The sequence below is a fragment of the Coregonus clupeaformis genome, chromosome 33 (genome assembly GCF_020615455.1).
Source record: "Coregonus clupeaformis isolate EN_2021a chromosome 33, ASM2061545v1, whole genome shotgun sequence".
Lineage (NCBI taxonomy): Eukaryota > Metazoa > Chordata > Actinopteri > Salmoniformes > Salmonidae > Coregonus > Coregonus clupeaformis.
This window is the reverse complement of record NC_059224.1, coordinates 15,609,221-15,633,300: the sequence shown is the minus strand read 5'-3', so window position 1 is coordinate 15,633,300 and position 24,080 is coordinate 15,609,221. Positions and strand designations below refer to the sequence as shown.

Below are 24,080 nucleotides of genomic sequence, written 5' to 3'. Positions count from 1 at the left end.
CCTCCCCGTAGCACTCACTTCTGTAATCATGAAGTACTTTGAGAGGCTGGTTATAGCACACATTAACTCCACCAGCCCAGACACCCTAGACCCACTCCAATTTGCATACCGCCCCAACAGATCCATAGATGATGCAATCTCCATTGTTCTCCACACTGCCCTCACCCACCTAGATAAGAGGAATACATTCAGTGAGGGAAACAAGTATTTGATCCCCTGCTGATTTTGTACGTTTGCCCACTGACAAAGACATTTTAATGGTAGGTTTATTTGAACAGTGAGAGACAGAATAACAACAAAAAAATCCAGAAAAACGCATGTCAAAAATGTTATAAATTGATTTGCATTTGAATGAGGGAAATAAGTATTTGACCCCTCTGCAAAACATGACTTAGTACTTGGTGGCAAAACCCTTGTTGGCAATCACAGAGGTCAGACGTTTCTTGTAGTTGGCCACCAGGTTTGCACACATCTGAGGAGGGATTTTGTTCCACTCCTCTTTGCAGATCTTCTCCAAGTCATTAAGGTTTCGAGGCTGACGTTTGGCAACTCGAACCTTCAGCTCCCTCCACAGATTTTCTATGGGATTATGGTCTGGAGACTGGCTAGGCCACTCCAGGACCTTAATGTGCTTCTTCTTGAGCCACTCCTTTGTTGCCTTGGCCGTGTGTTTTGGGTCATTTCATGCTGGAATACCCATCCACGACCCATTTTCAATGCCCTGGCTGAGGGAAGGAGGTTCTCACCCAAGATTTGACGGTACATGGCCCCGTCCATCGTCCCTTTGATGCAGTGAAGTTGTCCTGTCCCCTTAGCAGAAAAACACCCCCAAAGCATAATGTTTCCACCTCCATGTTTGACGGTGGGGATGGTGTTCTTGGGGTCATAGGCAGCATTCCTCCTCCTCCAAACACGGCGAGTTGAGTTGATGCCAAAGAGCTCAATTTTTGTCTCATTTGACCACAACACTTTCACCCAGTTCTCCTCTGAATCATTCAGATGTTCATTGGCAAACTTCAGACGGGCCTGTATATGTGCTTTCTTGAGCAGGGGGACCTTGCGGGCGTTGCAGGATTTCAGTCCTTCACGGCGTAGTGCGTTACCAATTGTTTTCTTGGTGACTATGGTCCCAGCTGCCTTGAGATCATTGACAAGATCCTCCCGTTGTAGTTCTGGGCTGATTCCTCACCGTTCTCATGATCATTGCAACTCCACGAGGTGAGATCTTGCATGGAGCCCCAGGCCGAGGGAGATTGACAGTTATTTTGTGTATCTTCCATTTGCGAATAATCGCACCAACTGTTGTCACCTTCTCACCAAGCTGCTTGGTGATGGTCTTGTAGCCCATTCCAGCCTTGTGTAGGTCTACAATCTTGTCCCTGACATCCTTGGAGAGCTCTTTGGTCTTGGCCATGGTGGAGAGTTTGGAATCTGATTGATTGCTTCTGTGGACAGGTGTCTTTTATACAGGTAACGAGCTGAGATTAGGAGCACACTCTTAAAGGTGTTCCCACCTGTATAAAAGACACTTGGGAGCCAGAAATCTTTCTGATTCAGAAAATGTATGCACTCACTAACTGCAAGTCGCTCTGGATAAGAGCGTCTGCTAAATGACTGAAATGTAAATGTCTATATCAGCTTTCTGAGATGCTCTGACTCTTCTCTCTCTTCCAGAAGCAGGTTGATGTTTATTGGAATGAGGCAGAACTGAGCAATTTCTGCTAGATGGCCTATATTGTAAAAATTATTGAAAACAAAAATGTGCTTTTTGGTCTTAATTAAAGGAGTGTGCTTAAGGTTAAGGTTAGGTTTAAAATCAGTTTTATGACTTTGTGGCAGAGCTGCCTCCAGAACAAGATTAATTACGAAAAACGCTAACCTGCCTTCCAGGATTTACAAAAAATTGCATAATATATATATTTTTTCCATGTAGCCTATAATTAATACTAAATCTGAAATAACAAAGCAAGCAACAGCGCCTTGGGCCAATTCATATATCAGTTGTGAATGACAAACGTCAGTGAATTGCTTTAGCTCCCGCCTTGGGCCAATCAGTGTAATTTTGTAAATGCCGGATCTCATGGTGCTTTCATGACAACTGGGAACTCGGAAAAAACTAGGTTAAATCATGGCGTCGGTGATCTTCAGGTCAGAAAGTCAGAGCTCTAGAAAGATGCCCGAGTTTCCGACTTTGAATTCCGAGGTCGATGACCGTTCAAATGATTTTTCCCAGTCGTTTTTGCCGAGTTCCCAGTTGTATTGAACCCACTGAAGTCGGAAGTCGGAGATTTCCGAGTTCCCAGTTGTTTTGAACACAGCATGAGATAGTACGAACGGAGACAGATCCACAGTCCCCTCCCGATTTAATCGTGGGTGACAATAACCGACATCCACATAGTGGCGCACTGAGGTTGCTTATTAGCCTACACCCCCCCATAAACGTCTCATTCAAAAATCCCGTTATTCCCTTTTTTTGCAGGGGGGTACTTGCACCATCTCTGTTGGCTTTTGGGCTGTCAAAAATTCGAAGGGGTGTGGCCCTGTATGTTCTGTACGTCTCTACGTACCTACGTACCTCACGTAGTTGAGAAAAGCTTTGCGTCAGTGTTGTAGCAGTAGAGAGACGGGGATCCCAGCGGCACGTTGCCGCTATATGAAACGACTGCAGTCTCAGCCGCGAAAACCATTGAATTTTCTCATCTTTTCTTTCATTAGAATTTCGTAAACGGTGGCGCGATGCACTAGATCATGTAGGATAAATACTTTTTACATTTTCTTTTTTCTTTTTTTTACTCTACTGGATATAACTACGAGCCTCTTTCGTCCCGCGGCGTTCCATTGATATTATTTTGTGGCATATTCAAGTGCGAACTTTCTGAAAACTATTGCAAGATAAGTCATCAGTCAAGCCCTTGACGAAGATACTATTGTGTGACAGTACTGTGACTGAATCATGAGGTGAGTAATTGATCAAAGTCTTAAATAAAATTCACACAGCTAACTTTTAGAGAAGCTATATGTCCAACAAACTTTCTAATCTGATGCGATCAAATGCATGTTATTCATTAGGTTATTTGGTCGTTTAAATATTGCACAAAATGGTCTTCTATAATGCATATACAGCAAATTGCAGTTCAGCAATGTCGATGTGGATGTTGCCTCCTTGAATGTAAAATAGCAAGGCATGCAGTGCGCAATTTTATTATCAGTGGTTGCTACAGAGTTTACTGAAAAACACGTTTGTTTTTGATTTCATACTATGTCACACCTACACACGCCTCCAGAAAGAACACATTGGCCAGTTGTTGCGATCAATGCAGTAACGGGCAGAAACAATAACCGCAAGTTGAATGGTTAAACCTAGGCTAATAGGCCAGTGTCCTCAAAATGTACAATTTTATTTCAATCAACATGCATGTCAATTTGATCATAGCAATTCTCATGCATATTGACAAAACAATACGCATGGAAATGTTGCTACGGTTGTATTCTACGTGCAATGGGTTTTAATTCATTGTGGCATTTATTTGCTGGTTAGGCATTTTGGGATTATTCACGACGATAATGAAATATAATTTATTTGATGTCACATTAATTCAAACATCCATTTGTTCGTTGATGTTGACAATTGGATAGGGCTATGACTGTTTATTTCGCAAGGTTTGCGCACTAACTGACTATTGTGCCTTAAAAAATACATGTATTTGCATTGAACACATTTAATATTATCACACAATTCTAAACCTGTATTTAGTAAGTATGATTATATAATTCTTTATGATTTGATAGTGCTCTAAGGTCGTTCTTCCACCTATGTCACACTTGACTTGATGATGATGAGCACCACTGCACTTAGGTGTCCCATGTCTCCGCAGTGCAGGTGTGCAGTTTACTTTAAACCCAGGACAAAACAAACATCTCAAATGTGCATATTATAGTATATAATATGTAGTCTTCCTCTATTCAAGAGGTGTATGTTGCTGATAAAGATGTGTATAAGTGACCTAGCCTTGTGGCTGTTTGAAAAGGGCTCTCATTGTGTTGTAATATGCTCATCACATTGTAGTGGAGGAAGTTGTCTGTGGGCTATGGAGAGTTCAGATGTCAAGGCTTGGTCCACAGTCAGAGGGTGAAACACTGGGGTGACCCCTAGTCAGATCCATGACTCAACATGGCAGGGGCAGGGACGAGGGCGGGGGCGTGGGGCGGACGGGGCCCCTCGAGAGAAAGGCTTAAATGAGGCCAGCTGCTGGCATCTCTCCACTAGACCAAGCCTCATCTAACAATGGCTCTGGCTGCACCAATTAACTAAAGCTCTGCTGGAATTCTCAAATAATTTTGTTTATCCACCTTGCTGATTGGTGATCAGTGATCACATTACTTATTGGAAATAGTAAATAGCTAGGTTTCCATCCAATTGGCAAAAGATTTTCATGCAAATATTCAAAAATCTGCATAAAACAATATGCACATATTCCCACCAGTGATGTTTGTCAAACTGGTTTATTGCGGATAAAAGGCTGGGCGTGATGACGTAGCGCACATAAAAATAACTTTTGAAGTTAAATTCCCATTTGCCTAATAAAAAATACAAGTTAAATGGGTTTCCATCGCATTGTCAACTCTACTGATGGTTTTGTCACAACTGTTGCATTATATAGCACGTGCACTCTAGCCAACGGCTCTCAGATAGATGTGGTCCTCTGTAGCTCAGCTGGTAGAGCACGGCGCTTGTAACGCCAAGGTAGTGGGTTCGATCCCCGGGACCACCCATACACAAAAATTTATGCACGCATGACTGTAAGTCGCTTTGGATAAAAGCGTCTGCTAAATGGCATATTATTATATTATATTAGATACAGTGCGAGTAGGATACCTAGATGATGAGATTATTCTGGATAAAAGCGAGATTATTTATATTTTTTTCAAACAGCAGCCAAGCATCGATCGTCATGTCACCAGAATAAGACCCCCAATATTTATTGGAAAGCAGCATCAAGCTCATCACCGTGCACTTTCCCCACCCTGTGAAGTTCATCATAACTTATTTCATCTGTAGCCTAATAAACTGCATGGTTTCCCGAGTCGTAGTTGGAGGACCACACAACATATCATCGCGTGACTCCAAGTTTACTTCGATATGATAGTTATATCAATATTTGCGCATAAAGGCGTTTCCACAGCCATTTCTCACATAATTAATTTTACAGACATGAACGAACAAATTGTCTGTTGACATTTATAAAATTGTACCGGCATTTCCTGTTTCCTTCAGCCGGGTCGTGACTTTTTTTTCATGCGTCAAGTAATTAATCTGCATGAAATTGTTGTATGGAAACCTGGTTAGTGACAGTAAAAGGTGGGTGAAAAAGTAGTAGTCCTTTCTGTTTTTATTCATTAGACAACAAAGCTGAGTGCCAAAAGGGGGGCTAGGCTATTAGATGTGCCTGGTGGGTTTGTTCAACAGGTGTGGTTTGGTTGCTTGGGTTGACTGCTGGGCCAAGCTGCTGGCCTGACTGACTCATGACCATTTGTTGGTGTGTGTCAGGATAGACCAACAGCATGGAAGTTGTCTTTCTCCATGTCAACTGATCAGGCACTATAAGCCCAAAGACCTGTCAACATAAGACACCTTTACTATGTCAGTGATGAAAGCTGAACTGTCTGTTCCTTTCAAAGTCCTCACCCATGATGTTCTAAAATCGAGCCACCAGTCAGTTATGCATCATGGGAAGTGAAGCACACTTGATGTTGTATCACTCCCGGTTGATAATGAAGCATCAGGCTGTGATGTCATAGTAACAACCTCTGACAGCCTTTTCCTTTTGAGGAGTCTGTTACATTTACACTGATGCTGAGAAATAACAGCTGCGGAAATGCTTCTGGTATTTTTTTGTATACATATTTTGTTCAAGTTTTCTTGATGACTGCCACAATTGTATTCAGCCTGTGGCTTTTTAATGGACTGGAGTAACCCTCCAAATAACAAATAATTTAGTCCAAGTTTGTCTTGAGCCTAATGACGCAAGTGGCTCATCAGACAGCAGTCAAGAGGGATGAACGGGGTGTGTGTGTGTCCACAGTCAGCCAAGTGAGCGGAAAGCCAGGGCTTAATCCCAGATAGTCTACCATAAAGTAATAATTGGACCTAATTTCTTTGTTTCATTTGATAGGGGATTGTCATAAAATGGCGGCATGAGTCTTCGGAATAGGATGTGAGAAAGACGTTATTGTGTGCCAATGATTTCTTTTGAAGTTTTCACAGATTCTATCACCCACTCGACCCTCCACCCTCTGATCTCCGCTTTTCTTATCCCCCTCTACCTCCCCCTCTCTCAGACAATCCATCCCCCTCTACCTCCCTCTCTCTGACAATCCATCCCCCTCTACCTCCCTCTCTCTGACAATCCATCCCCCTCTACCTCCCTCTCTCTGACAATCCATCCCCCTCTACCTCCCTCTCTCTGACAATCCATCCCCCTCTACCTCCCTCTCTCTATCTGACAATCCATCCCCCTCTACCTCCCTCTCTCTATCTGACAATCCATCCCCCCTCTACCTCCCTCTCTCTATCTGACAATCCATCCCCCTCTACCTCCCTCTCTCTATCTGACAATCCATCCCCCTCTACCTCCCTCTCTCTATCTGACAATCCATCCCCCTCTACCTCCCTCTCTCTATCTGACAATCCATCCCCCTCTACCTCCCTCTCTCTATCTGACAATCCATCCCCCTCTACCTCCCTCTCTCTATCTGACAATCCATCCCTAATCTCTCAAATATCTCCTCTGTTCACCGAAAAACTGCAAACCAGCCTTTCTGTAAGTATTTTCGTTTGGCCTCTATCTGACGTCATTGCAGAGGAGTTTCATCTTTCACTCTGTGCATTTCACTTATCTCTGAGTGATTGTTCGTCCAAGCAAAGTGGACCCAGGAGGGAACTAATCACCACAGTGTTTCATCTCCCAGGATTAGGGCTGATTCACAGGAGACAAGTGACTTTGTGCTCAAATTATTTTACGTAATGTTTAATCCACTGACTGCATTTAAACATTTTCGGCTGGTGTATTTCCCCTCCTACCTATTGTGTGTGAATCTAAGTTTAACTGGGTGTAAGTAAGCTGCTCTGTCTTTGTGTGTGTTTTATGTGTGCGTGTGTAGACATTTTACTATACTTGTGAGTAACAGAAGTCCTCACAAGAATAGTAAACCAACTAAAATTCAGAGAAGTGAGGACATTTTTCTGGTCCTCACTTGTAAAAAGCCTATTTTAGAGTGAAGGTTAGGGGTTACAGTTAGTGTAAGGGTTAGGGGGAAAATAGGATTTTGAATGGGAATCAATTGTTGGTCCCCAAAAAGTCCTAGTAAGTATAGTAAGACATAACTGTGTGTATGTGTGTGTCCACTGTCCAGTATGTTGTTAGCCTTCTAACCACTGCAGAATGATGCCACCGTTTTATCTGGTGATGCATCTCGTCATGATGAGTTATATCAGACAGCAGCAGCAGAGCCAAAGTGCTTTGTGTGCCCTAATATCTCACTCAACCCCCACATCACCCTTTGTGCTCGTCTCCTTGGTCTGCCTTGCTACAAGTAAAATAAGGGAACAGAACTGTCTCCATTGTTAAAGATGTGGAGGATTTGTCTTGCCTTGTCTCTCTGACATGAATCACTAGACATAGTGGAGCTTTGTGGAGAGGGCAAAGAACATTTTGTGTTCCATTTTAATAGACACAAGAGACCAGCAAAATCCTGCTACTGTGGTGGCAGTAGCAGGAACAGCGGCATCTAGTGGGCAAAACTTGGTACTTTCACACTAATTTATGGAAAAGAATGCAAGCGACTTCAATGACTAATTTCTCTGAACAAGGGAAAAAGAAACATCACCAGATTCACAGGATAAAAAGGTTGAAAAAGCAATACTCCAAGCAGCAGCTCCATACTACTTGTCAGACATAGAGAACTGATACTGTATACTTGTTGTTGAGGTGGATTTTGATTATTTTATTTTATTCATCATGTCTTACTCATTGTTAAGAAGAATTATGATCCAAATTGGATGTTGGGTATTATATTTATTGAAGATTAGATGAATCCTATAAATAAAAATTGCAATCAATTAACTTAATTTCTTATCAAATTATATTTCAACAAAATAATGTTTCAGGAATGCTTATCTTATGTTTCTAACTACAGAAACGATTTCAGATCAATCTGAGATGGTGGGTGTCAATCCTCTTTCTTGTGCTTTTTGAGGTGGAACGACTCATTGGTGATTTTTAAGATTCTCTCTGTCTCGCTCTCTGTCTTGCTATCCGTCTCTCTTCCTCTGTACTGCAGTAGAAAGTTGTGTACCCAGTGTGGTATGCTGACAGGGCGATGCTCTCCCACATTAGAATGACTGGCTCTCAGTACCGCAGCTTCAATCAGCAACACCTCACCGCTTGCGTACCAAACAAACAATGTCAACTCCCCACACTGTTACCAAACCACCCTTTTGTAATTATGTTTTTAACATTGTATTCCATTTCCATGGAACGGGAAGTGGACAACTTTTGTTTAGTGCTGCTTATATTTGTCCAAATTACACTGGATTAGCATAATGGCTTCCTCAATACGAGCGCAGCATTATTTATAAAGTGATCACAATACTGCCTTTGGTAACAGTCCAGCTTTAAATGGTGCTCTAAAGCCCTGATGGAAATAGGCTCCGTTATAACATCCTGTCGTCTCTCTTTTTGACACTGGAATATATTTGGAATGTTATTTTAACCTCAGGTGTTATTTCAACCTTGGCTTTGGTATGACCTTACAAATGATATCATGGCATTTATTACAGTCTATAAAAACATTGACTGCATCTTTGGGAATAACATATTACAGTGTGTTTACCTGACAGGATTCAGCCTACAGTCTTCCCATTTCTCCCTATGGAGCGATTTCATGAGCTTTGGGGGTTGAGTGGGTGGGCCAGGTGGCATCAAACTAGCTGCATTTCGTTTGACCTGTTTTTCTATTGAGATTTCTTTGTATGTATCGATACAAATATTCATTACTATAATGGGACAGTGGACATCGCAATTCAATGTTGCAAATACAAATCTCTGCTGTTGAAAACCAAATGCTAGTCTAAAAGAAAGGGGAAATAATGTCTAGATAGTCCCAGTCGGTATTAAATTGAACTTTGCGAAGCCACAGGGCTCTTCTTGCAGGCTCCATTTCCGTACATGGGAGCATTGCAAACCATAAATTTGGATTTTTGACCTGGATACATGTACATTGAACAACACAGCAGCTTTTCGGGATGTTCTGTTATTAATGTATAACAAAAAATCGACAACAAAGTTGGCTCTTATAATGGGGGTCAAAGGGAAATAATGTTTTTTTTCTCCCAATTTGTGGGCGTGATCAGGGGGAATTCCTTCTTATGACATGAATATCGACTCAGAGTATGCTTTTTTACAGTGGAGATCAACTTTAAGAATTGCCTGGCTCTGGCAGGGCTGATGAGACAGTGGATTTCACAGTGAGATGGAACAGTGAATGGGCATTTCAACGTCATAGCTTTAGCCGATAGTAACTTGTGAACACCGTCTGGAATGCGGTTTTAACCAGTCAGCATCCAGAATTAGACACGCCCGTTGTATAATTTCTGATCAACCCTGGTATACAACTGATTGTGCTTGCATGTATTTCCACGGTACTGCTGCTGTGGCCTTTAGGGATTGAGGGTTAAACAGCTGTTGGAGCCATGGTGGCCAGTATTAGTTTCATGGGATAATGCTGTGTGTTTTGGGTATCTGGTTGTTCTCTGATGGATTAACTGCTATAAAGCCTGTGTCAGCTTCCCACTCTGGTGGACCCTCACAGTCTGTTGTGGGAATGAAACAATGAATTTGGATTCACTCTCTGAATTCGGCAATGCAAGCAAGCTGAGAACTCGACAGACAAAATGCTCCTACTCTGGCTTCTGCTCAGCTGTCATGTCTGGTTGTTGATGTCCTGTTTTGTAGCTCATCACTGATCCAATACCCCACTCTCCCTGTTTCTCTCAGGGAAGCCTTCTGCTGATGATCCAGAGAGTGATGGATGGCTGATTTGCTCCCTAATCTTTCTTTTTTATTTTCTTGTTATTTGTAATTTTTTAAATATATTTCTACTCCCATTTCCTCCCCAATTTCGTCATATGCAATTGGTAGTTACAGTCTTGTCCCATCGCTGCAACTCCCATACGGACTCAGGAGAGGCGAAGGTCGAGAGCCGCGCGTCCTCCGAAACACAACCCTGCCAAGCCGCACTGCTTCTTGACACAATGCACGCTTAACCCGGAAGCCAGCCGCACCAATGTGTTGGAGGAAACACCGTACACCTGACGACCGTGTCAGCGTGCATGTGCCCGGCCCGCTACAGAAGTCCCTACAGCATTTACATTTTACATTTTAGTCATTTAGCAGACGCTCTTATCCAGAGCGACTTACAGTTAGTGAATACATTTTTTTAATTTTTATACTGGCCCCCCGTGGGAATCGAACTCACAACCCTGGCGTTGCAAACGCCATGCTCTATCAACTGAGCTACATCCCTGCCGGCCATTCCCTCCCCTACCCTGGACGACGCTGGGCCAATTGTGCGCCGCCCATGAGTCTCCCGGTCGCGGCCGGCTGCGACAGAGCCTGGATTCGAACCAGGATCTCTAGTGGCACAGTTAGCACTGCGATGCAGTGCCTTAGACCACTGCGCCACTCAGGAGTACAGCATGGTGGGACAAGGACATCCCGGCCAGCCAAACACTCCCCTAACCCAGACAACGCTGGGCCAATTGTGCGTCGCCTCATGGGTCTCCTGGTCGCGGCCGGCTGTGACACAGCCCGGTATCAAACCAGGATCTGTAGTAATGCAGCTTGCACTGCGATGCAGTGGCTTAGACCGCTGCGCCACTCGGGAGGCCCTCCCTAAACGTTCTTAAACATCTTTCTCAGGCAGAGATAATGGTGGCTTTGAGGCTTGCTGCCAGCTATCGATGACATCATCACCCTGCGTCAGCACTCAGGCAGCCCAGGTCAGTGTAGAGTGTGGGCGGTACGGTGACCTATGACCTTGTGTTCGCCAATATCACTCAACACGCGAAGCAGAGCAGGGGTCTCCTCTTTACTGTCGACCATTACTCTTCCTGTGGCGCCGAGGAGACTAGTACGCCAACGGCCTCTCAGATTGTCAAGCAGAACATGAGGGTGACTCGGGCCATATGGTTTCTTTTACACAAAGTTTTTTTCTGTTTAGCTGTTGTTGTTCCTTATAAACTCTCATGACTGATACCGGAGCAATGTTTACCACCGACACCTGTTTGCTGTCAAATCCTCAGATGTCAGAGTTTTATAAAGAACTTCTCAGTGCTCTCTCTGCCTTTGGCCCAATGTGGTTTTCACACCCCTCCTGTTGTCCTTGGGCAAGTGTGTGTGTGTGTGCTGAATATATTTGACATTCAACTGTGTGTGTGTTGAATATACTGTCATTCCTGGTCAGTGGGTGATTACATCAGTGAAGTGCTGCGTGACCAGCTGCATATGGCTGCTCAGTCATGTGTGGGATGTCCTCGTCGGATCCTCACAAGCTTCTGTGTGCTGTTCTTCAGTTCCATCCCTCCCCCACCCGCCTCTGCCTGCAGAATATGAGCAGCATGTCTCATAAGTCTCCCATTGACATAAGTCTCCCATTGACATCAATAAAATGTTTTATTGATTTGGATATGAAATGTCTGGTGAAGAGTGTTAGACAGGGGGACTACACTGTCAACACACCATTATACTCTGTACCCCAGTGGGTTGACATACAGCGAGCAGACTGCCTGGCTCTGGTTCACTGACACAGGAAGACTATCCATCCGACAGTGCACAGCTGCACCCACCGCAGCACCACTCTGGAACAGATGTCAGGCCTGGGCAATGGGTGCCCCTGCGATGCTACCATGATGATTCCTTAGCTAGCAGGTCACTACAGATGCAGGAAATGGACACCCAGCCGGCTCATGAGATCCATGACAGCACAACATTGTTAGTCCACTGTAGTGTAGATCCCTTTAAACCTGGTGTTTGAGAAGCAGAACCCTCATCCTACTGAGTGTATAATCTGTAAAACAAGGGGATGCGTGAGTTTGCTTGTTGTCTTTGCTGCAGTAGCAGTCTCTCTTTTGAATACTATTGGAGCTGCCAGCCGAGCGCTGACTGATGTTGTGTGTTTAATCAGATCTGCTGCATGCTACTGTAGCATAGTCAGCCAGCCTGTGTTGTTGAGTGTGGCAGTCTCTCTCGCTCTCTCGCTCTGCCCTCTCTCTGAGCTCTATCTCTCTCTCCTGAGCTCTCTCTTTCTCTCTCTGAGCTCTCTCTTTCTCTCTCTCTGAGCTCTCGCTCTTTCTCTCTCTCTGAGCTCTCGCTCTTTCTCTCTCTCTGAGCTCTCGCTCTTTCTCTCTCTCTGAGCTCTCGCTCTTTCTCTCTCTCTGAGCTCTCGCTCTTTCTCTCTCTGAGTTCTCGCTCTGCTCTCTCTGAGCAATCGCTCTTTCTCTCTCTGAGCTCTCGCTCTTTCTCTCTCTCTGAGCTCTCGCTCTTTCGCTCTCTCTGAGCTTCTCTCTCTCTCTCTGAGCTCTCTCTCTCTCTCTGAGCTCTCTCGTTCTCTCTCTGAGCTCTCGCTCTTTCTCTCTCTGAGCTCTCGCTCTTTCTCTCTCTGAGCTCTCGCTCTTTCTCTCTCTCTGAGCTCTCGCTCTTTCTCTCTCTCTGAGCTCTCGCTCTTTCTCTCTCTCTGAGCTCTCGCTCTTTCTCTCTCTCTGAGCTCTCGCTCTTTCTCTCTCTCTGAGCTCTCGCTCTTTCTCTCTCTCTGAGCTCTCGCTCTTTCTCTCTCTCTGAGCTCTCTCTCTTTCTCTCTCTCTGAGCTCTCGCTCTTTCTCTCTCTCTGAGCTCTCGCTCTTTCTCTCTCTCTGAGCTCTCTCTCTCTCTCTGAGCTCTCTCTCTCTCTCTGAGCTCTCTCTTTCTCTCTCTGAGCTCTCGCTCTTTCTCTCTCTCTGAGCTCTCGCTCTTTCTCTCTCTCTGAGCTCTCTCTCTGCTCTCTCTCTGAGCTCTCTCTGCTCTCTCTCTGAGCTCTCTCTCTCTCTCTCTCTCTCTCTCTCTCTCTCTCTCTGAGCTCTCTCTCTCTCTCTCTCTCTGAGCTCTCTCTCTCTCTCTCTCTCTGAGCTCTCTCTCTCTCTCTCTCTCTGAGCTCTCTCTCTCTCTCTCTCTCTGAGCTCTCTCTCTTTCTCTCTCTCTGAGCTCTCGCTCTTTCTCTCTCTCTGAGCTCTCTGAGCTCTCGGTCTTTCTCTCTCTCTGAGCTCTCGGTCTTTCTCTCTCTCTGAGCTCTCGCTCTTTCTCTCTCTCTGAGCTCTCTCTCTCTGAGCTCTCTCTCTTTCTCTCTCTCTGAGCTCTCGCTCTTTCTCTCTCTCTGAGCTCTCGCTCTTTCTCTCTCTCTGAGCTCTCGCTCTCTCTCTGAGCTCTCTCTCAATTCCATTTCAATTTAAGGGGCTTTATTGGCATGTGAAACACATGTTTACATTGCCAAAGCAAGTGAAATAGATAATAAAAAATGAACAGTAAACATTACACTCACAAAAGTTCCAAAAGAATAAAGACATTTCAAACGTAAATATGGGTTGTATTTACAATGGTGTTTGTTCTTCACTGGTTGCCCTTTTCTTGTGGCAACAGGTCACAAATCTTGCTGATGTGATAGCACACTGTGGTATTTCACCCAATAGATATGGGAGTTTATCAAAATTGGGTTTGTTTTGTTGTGGGTCTGTGTAATCTGAGGGAAATATGTGTGTCTAATATGGTCATACATTTGGCAGGAGGTTAGGAAGTGCAGCTCAGTTTCCACCTCATTTTGTGGGCAGTGTGCACATAGCCTGTCTTCTCTTGAGAGCCAGGTCTGCCTACGGCGGCCTTTCTCAAAAGCAAGGCTATGCTCACTGAGTCTGTACATAGTCAACGCTTTCCTTAAGTTTGGGTCAGTCACAGTGGTCAGGTATTCTGACACTGTGTACTCTCTGTTTAGGGCCAAATAGCATTCTAGTTTGCTCAGTTTCTTTGTTAATTCTTTCAAATGTGTCAAGTAATTATCTTTTTGCTTTCTCATGATTTGGTTGGGTCAAATTGTGTTGCTGTCCTGGGGCTCTGTGGGGTCTGTTTGTATTTGTGAACAGAGGCCCAGGACCAGCTTGCTTAGGGGACTCTTCTCTAGGTTCATCTCTCTGTAGGTGATGGCTTTGTTATGGAAGGTTTGGGAATCGCTTCCTTTTAGGTGGTTGTAGAATTTAACTGCTCTTTTCTGGATTTTGATCATTAGCGGGTATCGGCCTAATTCTGCTCTGCATTCGTTATTTGGTGTTTTACGTTGTACACTGAGGATATTTTTGCAGAATTCTGCAAGCAGTCTCAATTTGGTGTTTGTCCCATTTTGTGAATTCTTGGTTGGTGAGCAGACCCCAGACCTCACAATCATAAAGGGCAATGTGTTCTATAACTGATTCAAGTATTTTTAGCCAGATCCTAATTGGTATGTCACATTTTATGTTCCTTTTGATAGCAGAGAAGGCCCTTCTTGCCTTGTCTCTCAGATCGTTCACAGCTTTGTGGAAGTTACCTGTGACGCTGATGTTTAGGCCGAGGTATGTATAGTTTTTTGTGTGCTCAAGGGCAACGGTGTCTAGATGGAATTTGTATTTGTGGTCCTGGCAACTGGACCTTTTTTGGAACACCATTATTTTTGTCTTACTGAGATTTACTGTAAGGGCCCAGGTCTGAAGGAATCTGTGCAGAAGATCTAGGTGCTGCTGTAGGCCCTCCTTGGTTGGGGACAGAAGCACCAGATCATCAGCAAACAGTAGACATTTGTCTTCAGATTCTAGTAGGGTGAGGCTGGGTGCTGCAGACTGCTCTAGTGCTCTCGCCAATTCATTGATATATATGTTGAATATGGTGGGGCTTAAGCTGCATCCCTGTCTCACCCCATGGCCCTGTGGAAATAAATGTTTTTTTTTTGCCAATTGTGACCGCACACTTGTTTGTGTACATGGATTTTATAATGTTGTATGTTTTTCCCCCAACACCACTTTCCATCAATTTGTATAGCAGAACCTCATGCCAAATTGAGTCAAAAGCTTTTTTTGAAATCAACAAAGCATGAGAAGACACTGCCGCTTTGTTTTGTTTTGTTTTGTTTCTTTGTCAATTAGGGTGGTGCAGGGTAAATGCGTGGTCTGTCGTACGGTAATTTGCTAAAATGCCAATTTTGATAATTTATTGTCTGTTTATTTTAACATTTCATTTAGGGATACCATCAACACCACAGGCCTTTTTGGGTTGGAGGGTTTATATTTTGTCATGTAGTTCATTCAATGTATTTGGAGAATCCATTGGGTTCTGGTAGTCTTTAATAGTTGATTCTAAGATTTGTATTTGATCATGTATATGTTTTTGCTGTTTGTTCTTTGTTATAGGGCCAAAAAGATTGGAGATGTGGTTTCCGTTTTGGATAGATAACTCTTCGTGTTGTTGTTCGTTTTCCAATTTTCCCAGAAGTGGTTAGTCTATGGATTCTTCAATTACATTGAGATGATTTCTGACGTGCTGTTCCTTCTTTTTCCGTAGTTTATTTCTGTATTGTTTTAGTGATTAACCATAGTGAAGGCGTAGGCTCAGGTTTTCTGCAGGATAGGTTTCTCAATTTCTTTCTTAGGTTTTTGCATTCTTCATCAAACCATTTGTAAGTTTACATCTTCACCAATACAGTGAAACGTTTTGTCCAGGAAGTTGTCTAAAAGGGACTGAATTTGTCTCTCGCTCTCTCTCGCGCTCTCTCTCTCTGAGCTCTCTCTCTCTGAGCTCTCTCTCTCTGAGCTCTCTCTCTCTCTCTGAGCTCTCTCTCTCTCTCTGAGCTCTCTCTCTCTCTCTGAGCTCTCTCTCTCTCTCTGAGCTCTCTCGCTCTCTCTGAGCTCTCTCGCTCTCTCTCTCTGAGCTCTCTCTCTCTCTCTCTCTCTGAGCTCTCTCGCTCTCTCTCTCTGAGCTCTCTCGCTCTCTCTCTGAGCTCTCTCGCGCTCTCTCTGAGCTCTCTCGCTCTCTCTCTGAGCTCTCTCGCTCGCTCTCTCTCTCTGAGCTCTCTCGCTCGCTCTCTCTCTGAGCTCTCTCGCTCGCTCTCTCTCTGAGCTCTCTCGCTCGCTCTCTCTCTGAGCTCTCTCGCTCGCTCTCTCTCTGAGCTCTCTCGCTCGCTCTCTCTCTGAGCTCTCTCGCTCTCTCTCTCTCTGAGCTCTCTCGCTCTCTCTCTCTCTCTCTCTCTGAGCTCTCTCGCTCTCTCTCTGAGCTCTCCTCCTGCAGTCTCCTTGATCTGCAGCCTCAGCCTTGTTAGGAACCCCTGAGTCGTTCCACCTCAAAAAGCACAAGAAAGAGGATTGCTCTGAAATTGTTAATATAATTGATTGCATCCAAATTGGCCATTTTAATTTATAAGATTCATATAATATTCAGCAAATATAGTACCGAAAACTGATTTGGACCAAACTGTTTTCGAACAATGACTTAGACATGAGGAATCCAAAGGAATGGTCAAAAGCCTCCCACAGACCACCCCACACCAATCCCACTGCAACAACGAGTATATTGTATCAGTTCTCTGTCTGACAAGTAGTATAGAGCTCCGGCTCAGAGTATTGTTTCTTCATCCTATGTTATGGCTATTCCCAGTGAATTTGGTGGTGTTTTTTTTACCCTGTTCAAAGAAATTAGTCATTGAAGTTCTTAGGTTTATGTTCCAACCTACATCCTGATATTGCCGGGTTCTGACCACTAGATGGTGCTGTTCATGCTATTAGGTGAAAAAAGTTATATTCCCCCCATTGGTTTCCTTACCCTGTAAGCAGTCTATTGACAAGGTATGACAGAAACCCATGCTTTGGCTTTGTTTGCCACTGTTTCAAATGGCAACTTTGTAACTTCTTTTTACTTATTTATGGCACAAATCCAATGCAAGTCAATGGTATCTATATTAGCATTTTCATGCCTCATGTTCAAATCATCCTAAAGTATCAAAAAATATATTGTGTAACTCAATGATGTTACTTATCGATGATTTGGATATGAAGTGCGAAAATGCTAATATAGGTATCATTGACTTGCATTAGATTTGTGCCACAAATGCTGAAAAGGTAGAATTTGAAATGGTGGTCAGGGAAACAAAACCAAAGCATGGGTTGCTGTCATACCTTGTCCATGGACTGGAAACCAATATGTAATTAGGTATTCATTTGTAAAAAATCACCTATTAGCAGGAACAGCACCATCTAGTGGTCAGAACTTGGAAATATCATGATGTAGATTGGGATATAAACCTAACAATTTAAATGACACATTTCTCTGAACAGGGTAAAGAAAACGTCACCAAATTCACTGGGAATAGCCTTCATAGGATGAAGAAACAATACTCAGAGCCCCAGCTCCATACTACTTGTCAGACATCACATTTTATTTATCACGTTTCGTAAACAATAGGTGTATACTAACAGTGAAATGCTTACTTATGGGCCCTTCCCAACAATGCAGAAAGAAAAAAAGAGAATAGAATAAATAGAAAAATAATATTAATAGTGACTACATCAAAACTATGAAATAACACATATGGAATCATGTAGTAACCAACAAAAGTGTTAAACAAATCAAAATATATTTTATATTTGAGTTTCTTCAAATAGCCACCCTTTGTCTTGATGACAGCTTTGCACACTCTTGGCATTCTCTCAACCAGCTTCACCTGGAATGCTTTTCCAACAGTCTTGAAGGAGTTCCAACATATGCTGAGCACTTGTTGGCTGCTTTTCCTTAACTCTGCCGTCCGACTCATCCCAAACCATCTCAATTGGGTTGAGGTCGGGGGATTGTGGAGGCCAGGTCTTCTGATGCAGCACTCCATCACTCTCCTTCTTGCTAAAATAGCCCTTACACAGCCTGGAGGTGTGTTGGGTAATTGTCCTGTTGAAAAACAGATGATAGTCCCACTAAGCCCAAACCAGATGGGATGGCGTATCGCTGCAGAATGCTGTGGTAGCCATGCTGGTTCAGTGTGCCTAAAATTCTAAATAAATCACAGACCGTGTCACCAGCAAAGCACCCCAACACCATAACACCACCTCCTCCATGCTTTACGGTGGGAACTAGAGTTCATTAGAGTTGGAGTTGGGCCGTACGCACTACCCTCTGTAGCGCCTTGTGGTCGGATGCCAAACAGTTGCCATACCAAGCGATGATGCAGCCTGTCAAGATGCTGATACTGTATACTCGTTGTTTGGTTGGGATTGGTGTGAGGGGTCCCTGGGTGGCTTTTGACGTTTCTTTTGATTCCTCATTTCTGACTCGTTGTTAGAAAAAGGTTTGGTCCAAATCGGATGTTAGGTACAATATTTATTTAATATTATATGAATCCTATAAATTAAAATGGCCAATTTTGGGTGCAATCAATTAACTTCATTTATCAGAGATCAAATTATATTTCAACAAAATAATGTTGCAGGAATGCTAATCTTATCTGTTTCCTAACTACAGAAACGATTTCAGAACAATCTGAGATGGTGGGTGTCATGACTTGCTGAAATGACATGGAATGATCTCCCCTGTCAGTTGATTCTTAATCATGTGACCCCTCCCTCTCTCTCTGTCCAACTACACCCAGCCCCCCAGGGAGCTAGAATCACTGCAGTGCCCATGCATCTGGAGCTGTGCACTCTGCAATACTCTGCTACAATTGTCTGTGTGTTATTGTGCATGTGCGTGCGTCTGTGTTAGCAACCTCTTTGCATAACTCTGCATAATATTCTGTGCTGGTAAATTCTGGGTGCTTGGACACATGACTGTCTCTGTCTTTTCTCTGTTTTCAATTGAAGCCCATTAGGAGCAACGTATCAGCAGCACAGCAGTGAGCCTTGCTTGCTGTAAGGCCCTGTCAGTATATATGGAGACATTTCAACTCGAAGTTGTCATTTGTGAGGAGCTTAGGGCCAGAATGGGAAGGGGGCGGATGTAGCTGTGCTTGTATGTAGGAGGACACAGGTGATTATGCAGACCCGGAACACATTGGAAATGGCATTATTGTAGCTATCTCTCTCTTTGCTCACAGTTTACAGTGCCTTCAGAAAGTATTCACACCCCTTATGTAACAAATTAATTATAAATGAAAACCGGAAATGTCTTGAGTCAATAAGTATTCAACCCCTTTGTTATAGCAAGCCTAAATAAGTTCAGGAGTAAGAATTTGCTTAACAAGTAACATAATAAGTTGCATGGACTCACTCTGTGTGCAATAATAGTGTTTAACATCATTTTTGAATGACTAGCTCATCTCTGTACCCCATACATACAATGTATCTGTAAGGTCCCTGAGTCAAGCAGTGAATTTCAACCACAAAGACCAGGGAGGTATTGGAGATATTCCAATAACTCGCAAAGAAGGGCACCTATTGTGGTCCTCTGTAGCTCAGCTGGTAGAGCACGGCGCTTGTAACGCCAAGGTAGTGGGTTCGATCCCCGGGACCACCCATACACAAAAAAATGTATGCACGCATGACTGTAAGTCGCTTTGGATAAAAGCGTCTGCTAAATGGCTTATTATTATTATTGGTAGATGGGTAAAATAAAACAGCCATTGAATATCCCTTTGTGCATGGTAAAGTTATTAATTACACTTTGGATGGTGTCTCAATACACCCAATCACTACAAAGGTACAGGCATCCTTCCTAACTCAGTTGCCAGAGAGGAAAGAAACCGCTCAGGGATTTCACCATGAGGCCAATGGTGACTTTAAAGCAGTTACAAAATGTAATGGCTGTGATAGTAGAACTGAGGATGGATCAACAACATTGCAGTTACTCCACAATACTAACATAATTGACAGAGCTTCTACAAAGTGTTGACTTGGGTGTGAATACTTATGTAAATTAGATTTCTGTATTGCATTTTCAATAAATTTGCAAATATGTCTAAAAACATGTTTTCACGTTGTCATTATGGGGTATTACATTTTATTTATTAGGATCCCCATTAGCCGACGCCAATGGCGACAGCTCGTTTTACCTGGGTCCGACACATAACAAAAAATACATTACAGACAAAATACTTTACAATTGACCTACACTACATGTTCATGTTTTTAAATGTATGTGTGTGTGCATCTATCAGTTACACATGTCAGTACATACACACAAGTAGGTCACATTGGGGAGAAGCGTTGTGCTGTGAGGGGTTGCTTTATTTGTTTTTTGAAACCAGGTTTGCTGTTCACTTGCGCTAAATAAGATGGAAGGGAGTTCCATGCACTCAGGGCTCTGTATAACTCTGTATGTTTCCTTGAATTTGTTCTGGACCTGGAGACTGTGAAAGGACCCCTGGTGGCATGTCTGTTGGGGTAAGTGTGTGTGTCAGTGCTGTGTATAAGTTGACTATGCAAACAATTAGGAAATTCCAACACATTTAATGTTTCTTATAAAAATAAGAAGTGGCGCAGTCAGTCTTTCCTCAACTCTTAGCCAAGAGAGACTGGCATGCATAGTATTAATATTAGCTCTCTGATTACGATGAGGAGCAAGATGTGCCGCTCTGTTCTGCGCCGGCTGCAGCTTAACTAGGTCTTTCTTTGCAGCACTCAACCATATGACTGGACAATAATCAAGATAAGATAAAATTAGAGACGACAGGACTTGCTCTGTGGAGTGTGGTGTCAAAAAAGCAGAGCGTCTTTTTATTACAGACAGACCACTCCCCATCTTTACAACCATTGAATCTATATGTTTTGACCATGACAGTTTACAATCTAAGGTAACACCAAGTAATTTAGTCTCAACTTGTTCAACAGCCACACCATTCATTACCAGATTCAGATGAGGTCTAGAACTTAGTAAATTATTTGTGCCAAATACAATGCTCTTAGTTTTAGAGATTCAGGACCAGTTTATTACTTTCCACCCATTCCAAAACAGACTGCAACTCGGGTCTCCCGAGTGGCGCAGTGGTCTAAGGCACTGCATCGCAGTGCTAGCTGTGCCACTAGAGATCCTGGTTCGAATCCAGGCTCTGTCGTAGCTGGCCGCGACCGGGAGACCCATGGGGCGGCGCACAATTGGCCCAGCGTTGTCCAGGGTAGGGGAGGGAATGGCCGGCAGGGATGTAGCTCAGTTGGTAGAGCATGGTGTTTGCAACGCCAGGGTTGTAGGTTCGATTACCATGGGAGGCCAGTATGATTTAAAAAATAATAATAATAATGTATGCATTTACTGACTGTAAGTCGCTCTGGTAGATGGGTGAGAGAACAAATCTATTGAATCCATTTTTAATTCAAGCTGTAACACATCAAAATGTGGAATAAGTCAAGGGGTATGAATACTTTCTGAAGGTACTGTATGTCTTTATGAATTGTCAGTGTTGTGGCTGACATAAAAAATGGTCATGCCTAAAGGAACATTTTTGTTGAATATGGAGTGAGCATGGTGCATAGATCCACACACACAGAGACAGACTTCCATGCTGAGCGCATTGAATATTTTTCCACATAGAAGGGGTTGCCCAGGCAACACAAAATGCAAGGAATTTTGTCTTCAAAGGAAGAGAGCGAGAGGTGGTAAAAATATTCAGAGGTTATGCTGGATGTGATGGCATTAAGTTAGTAACTCCACAATGCCCTAGATATTAAACTAGCCCGAACAAACATCTTTATTTTGTTTGTGTGACAATGGAGGAAACTCTGAAAGAGAATAATTTGACACATGAACTCCCCTGACTGAGGACACGCTGCATGTTTCGTGACTGCTTTGTGCAATCGCTCAGCTCTGGGGTTGAAATTGAGAAAAGGAACACATAACTTCTAGGGGAAAGAGAACTGGTGAATTACAAGCACCACTCCTGAAATGGCCTCTCTTTAGCAAAGTGTGAACTGCCTGAAAAACTCCAAACAAATTAGTGGGAGAGAAAGGAGGGGGGCCACAGCCAAGGCAGTTCCGGCCCCCGCCAGAGTTGAACCTCTCCTCTATGCACGGGGGGAATGCTAGAGCTTTTTAATGAGCCATTATCAAAACCAAGCACGAACCAGGCCCCTATTGTGGAGAGAGAGTTTGTTGTTGGCGAATGTGTTGTGGTTAAATAAGACTCATTTTAGCCTAGCTAAACTACGTCATAATATGTGGTCCTCTGTAGCTCAGCTGGTAGAGCACTGCGCTTGTAACGCCAGGGTAGTGGGTTCGATCCCCGGGACCACCCATACACAAAAAAATGTATGCACGCATGACTGTAAGTCGCTTTGGATAAAAGCGTCTGCTAAATGGCATATTATTATTACTCTATGGTGGATTGTTAAGAGACTTTTAGCCAACACTTCCATAGATGTTGTTTCAGAGCCAGCGCTGTCATACTGACTACTGTAGCTCTGAAGAGAGCCACTCGACCGGAGTCTGACTGAAACGAACTCTCACCTGACCTTTGTACAGCTGGGAATCTCATTATCCACACTGCACCACTGCACCTCCCGTCCCTCTGCCAGCGTCTGTTTAAATGTGACAAGATGTTTCAGTCCTTTGGCCAAAGATATGTGATTAAATCCTTGCCCTGCTAAGAGGCTCTGTGTCAGCGTGTGATCTGACACTAGCTTTTATTCCCCTAGGATCTTTTCAGCAGCGGTGGCAGAGTTAGCTGGGGGGGGTTCTGTTTGACCTTAAGAACACCGAATTTGCAATGGTAAAATGCATAGAATTGCAGGAAATTAGCTTTCATACTGCAATATTTTCCCTTGGCAGGAAATTAGCTGAGTGGTTTCAGCCGCGCCCCCAATCACCCAACTTCTGCAACCGTTGCCACCACTGCAAAATAAACACACACTGCTGCTACTGCAGTGACCCAGCTGTCCCAGTGAGCCAAGGGAATAGAGGGGGTCGGAGAGAGCCATGTGAAGCCCCACAGGGATCCACTAATCACAACCTGGTCAGGATAATCAAAGGGACACATGCCTACCAACACACTACAATACACACTCCTAACACACTACAATACACACTCCTAACACACTACAATACACACTCCTAACACACTACAATACACAATCCTAACACACTACAATACACACTCCTAACACACTACAATACACACTCCTAACACACTACAATACACACTCCTAACACACTACAATACACACTCCTAACACACTACAATACACACTCCTAACACACTACAATACACACTCCTAACACACTACAATACACACTCCCAACACACTACAATACACACTCCTAACACACTACAATACACACTCCTAACACACTGCCATACTACAATACTGCCGCTCAACATGCAAGATGTGAAACACATCAACATGCAGAACGTGAAAAACCTTCGGGTTCAAAACATTCGGGTTCAATACAAAGTTCTCATTGTATTAATTTTAATTTTGTTTTAACAGTATTGCATGATCTTTTGATCTACATTCAGATATCAGTTCAGCTTTTTCTATATCCAGTACATAACTGAGTATCCAGCATATAACTTAACTTAATGAATGATCAATACTGTTGTCACAAAGCTGAATGACAAGCTCTGCACAACAAGGGTGTGTCAGTGAAAGTGTGTGACCCACGACCTTCTACTAGCCCACAGCAGCTTACACTCCTGATTCTCTGGCCCTTTAGCCTCTGACCTTCTAAATCGCTCATGGGGACAAGCCACTGGTCTGGCTGTGACCTGTCCTGTTGGCATTGTATGATTCAGCTTTCTGTAGAAAAACTGGTCAGAATTTCGAAGAATGGATAGAAATTCTCTGTCACGATGAAGATCTTATTGACCAAAGGCGTTCCACTCATACTCTACCCCTTTTCCATGGTATGTGTAACATATTACCCAAGCGTTAAAGTTTTAAGACAAACAATAGCCGATGTTGGTTCTGTATATTAATACTTTGGCAGGCGCAAATCACTGTTTATAGGGCGATTCCACACCAGCGTATGCAGAAAATATTTTTGGTTTCTCAGATTGTTCTTGCA

At 43.5% G+C, this 24,080-nt stretch overlaps 1 protein-coding gene across 1 annotated transcript in view; it reads left to right on the top strand.

The window, feature by feature from the left end:
• Positions 1 to 2,610: 2,610 nt before the first annotated feature.
• The window catches only part of LOC121548866 (protein enabled homolog), a 140,632-nt gene continuing 119,162 nt past the window's right edge, over positions 2,611 to 24,080 (top strand). The window contains exon 1 of the mRNA XM_045210151.1: positions 2,611 to 2,958. Coding sequence (XP_045066086.1) covers positions 2,954 to 2,958 — 5 coding nt within the window. The 5' untranslated portion in view covers positions 2,611 to 2,953. The remainder of the gene's footprint in view (positions 2,959 to 24,080) is intronic.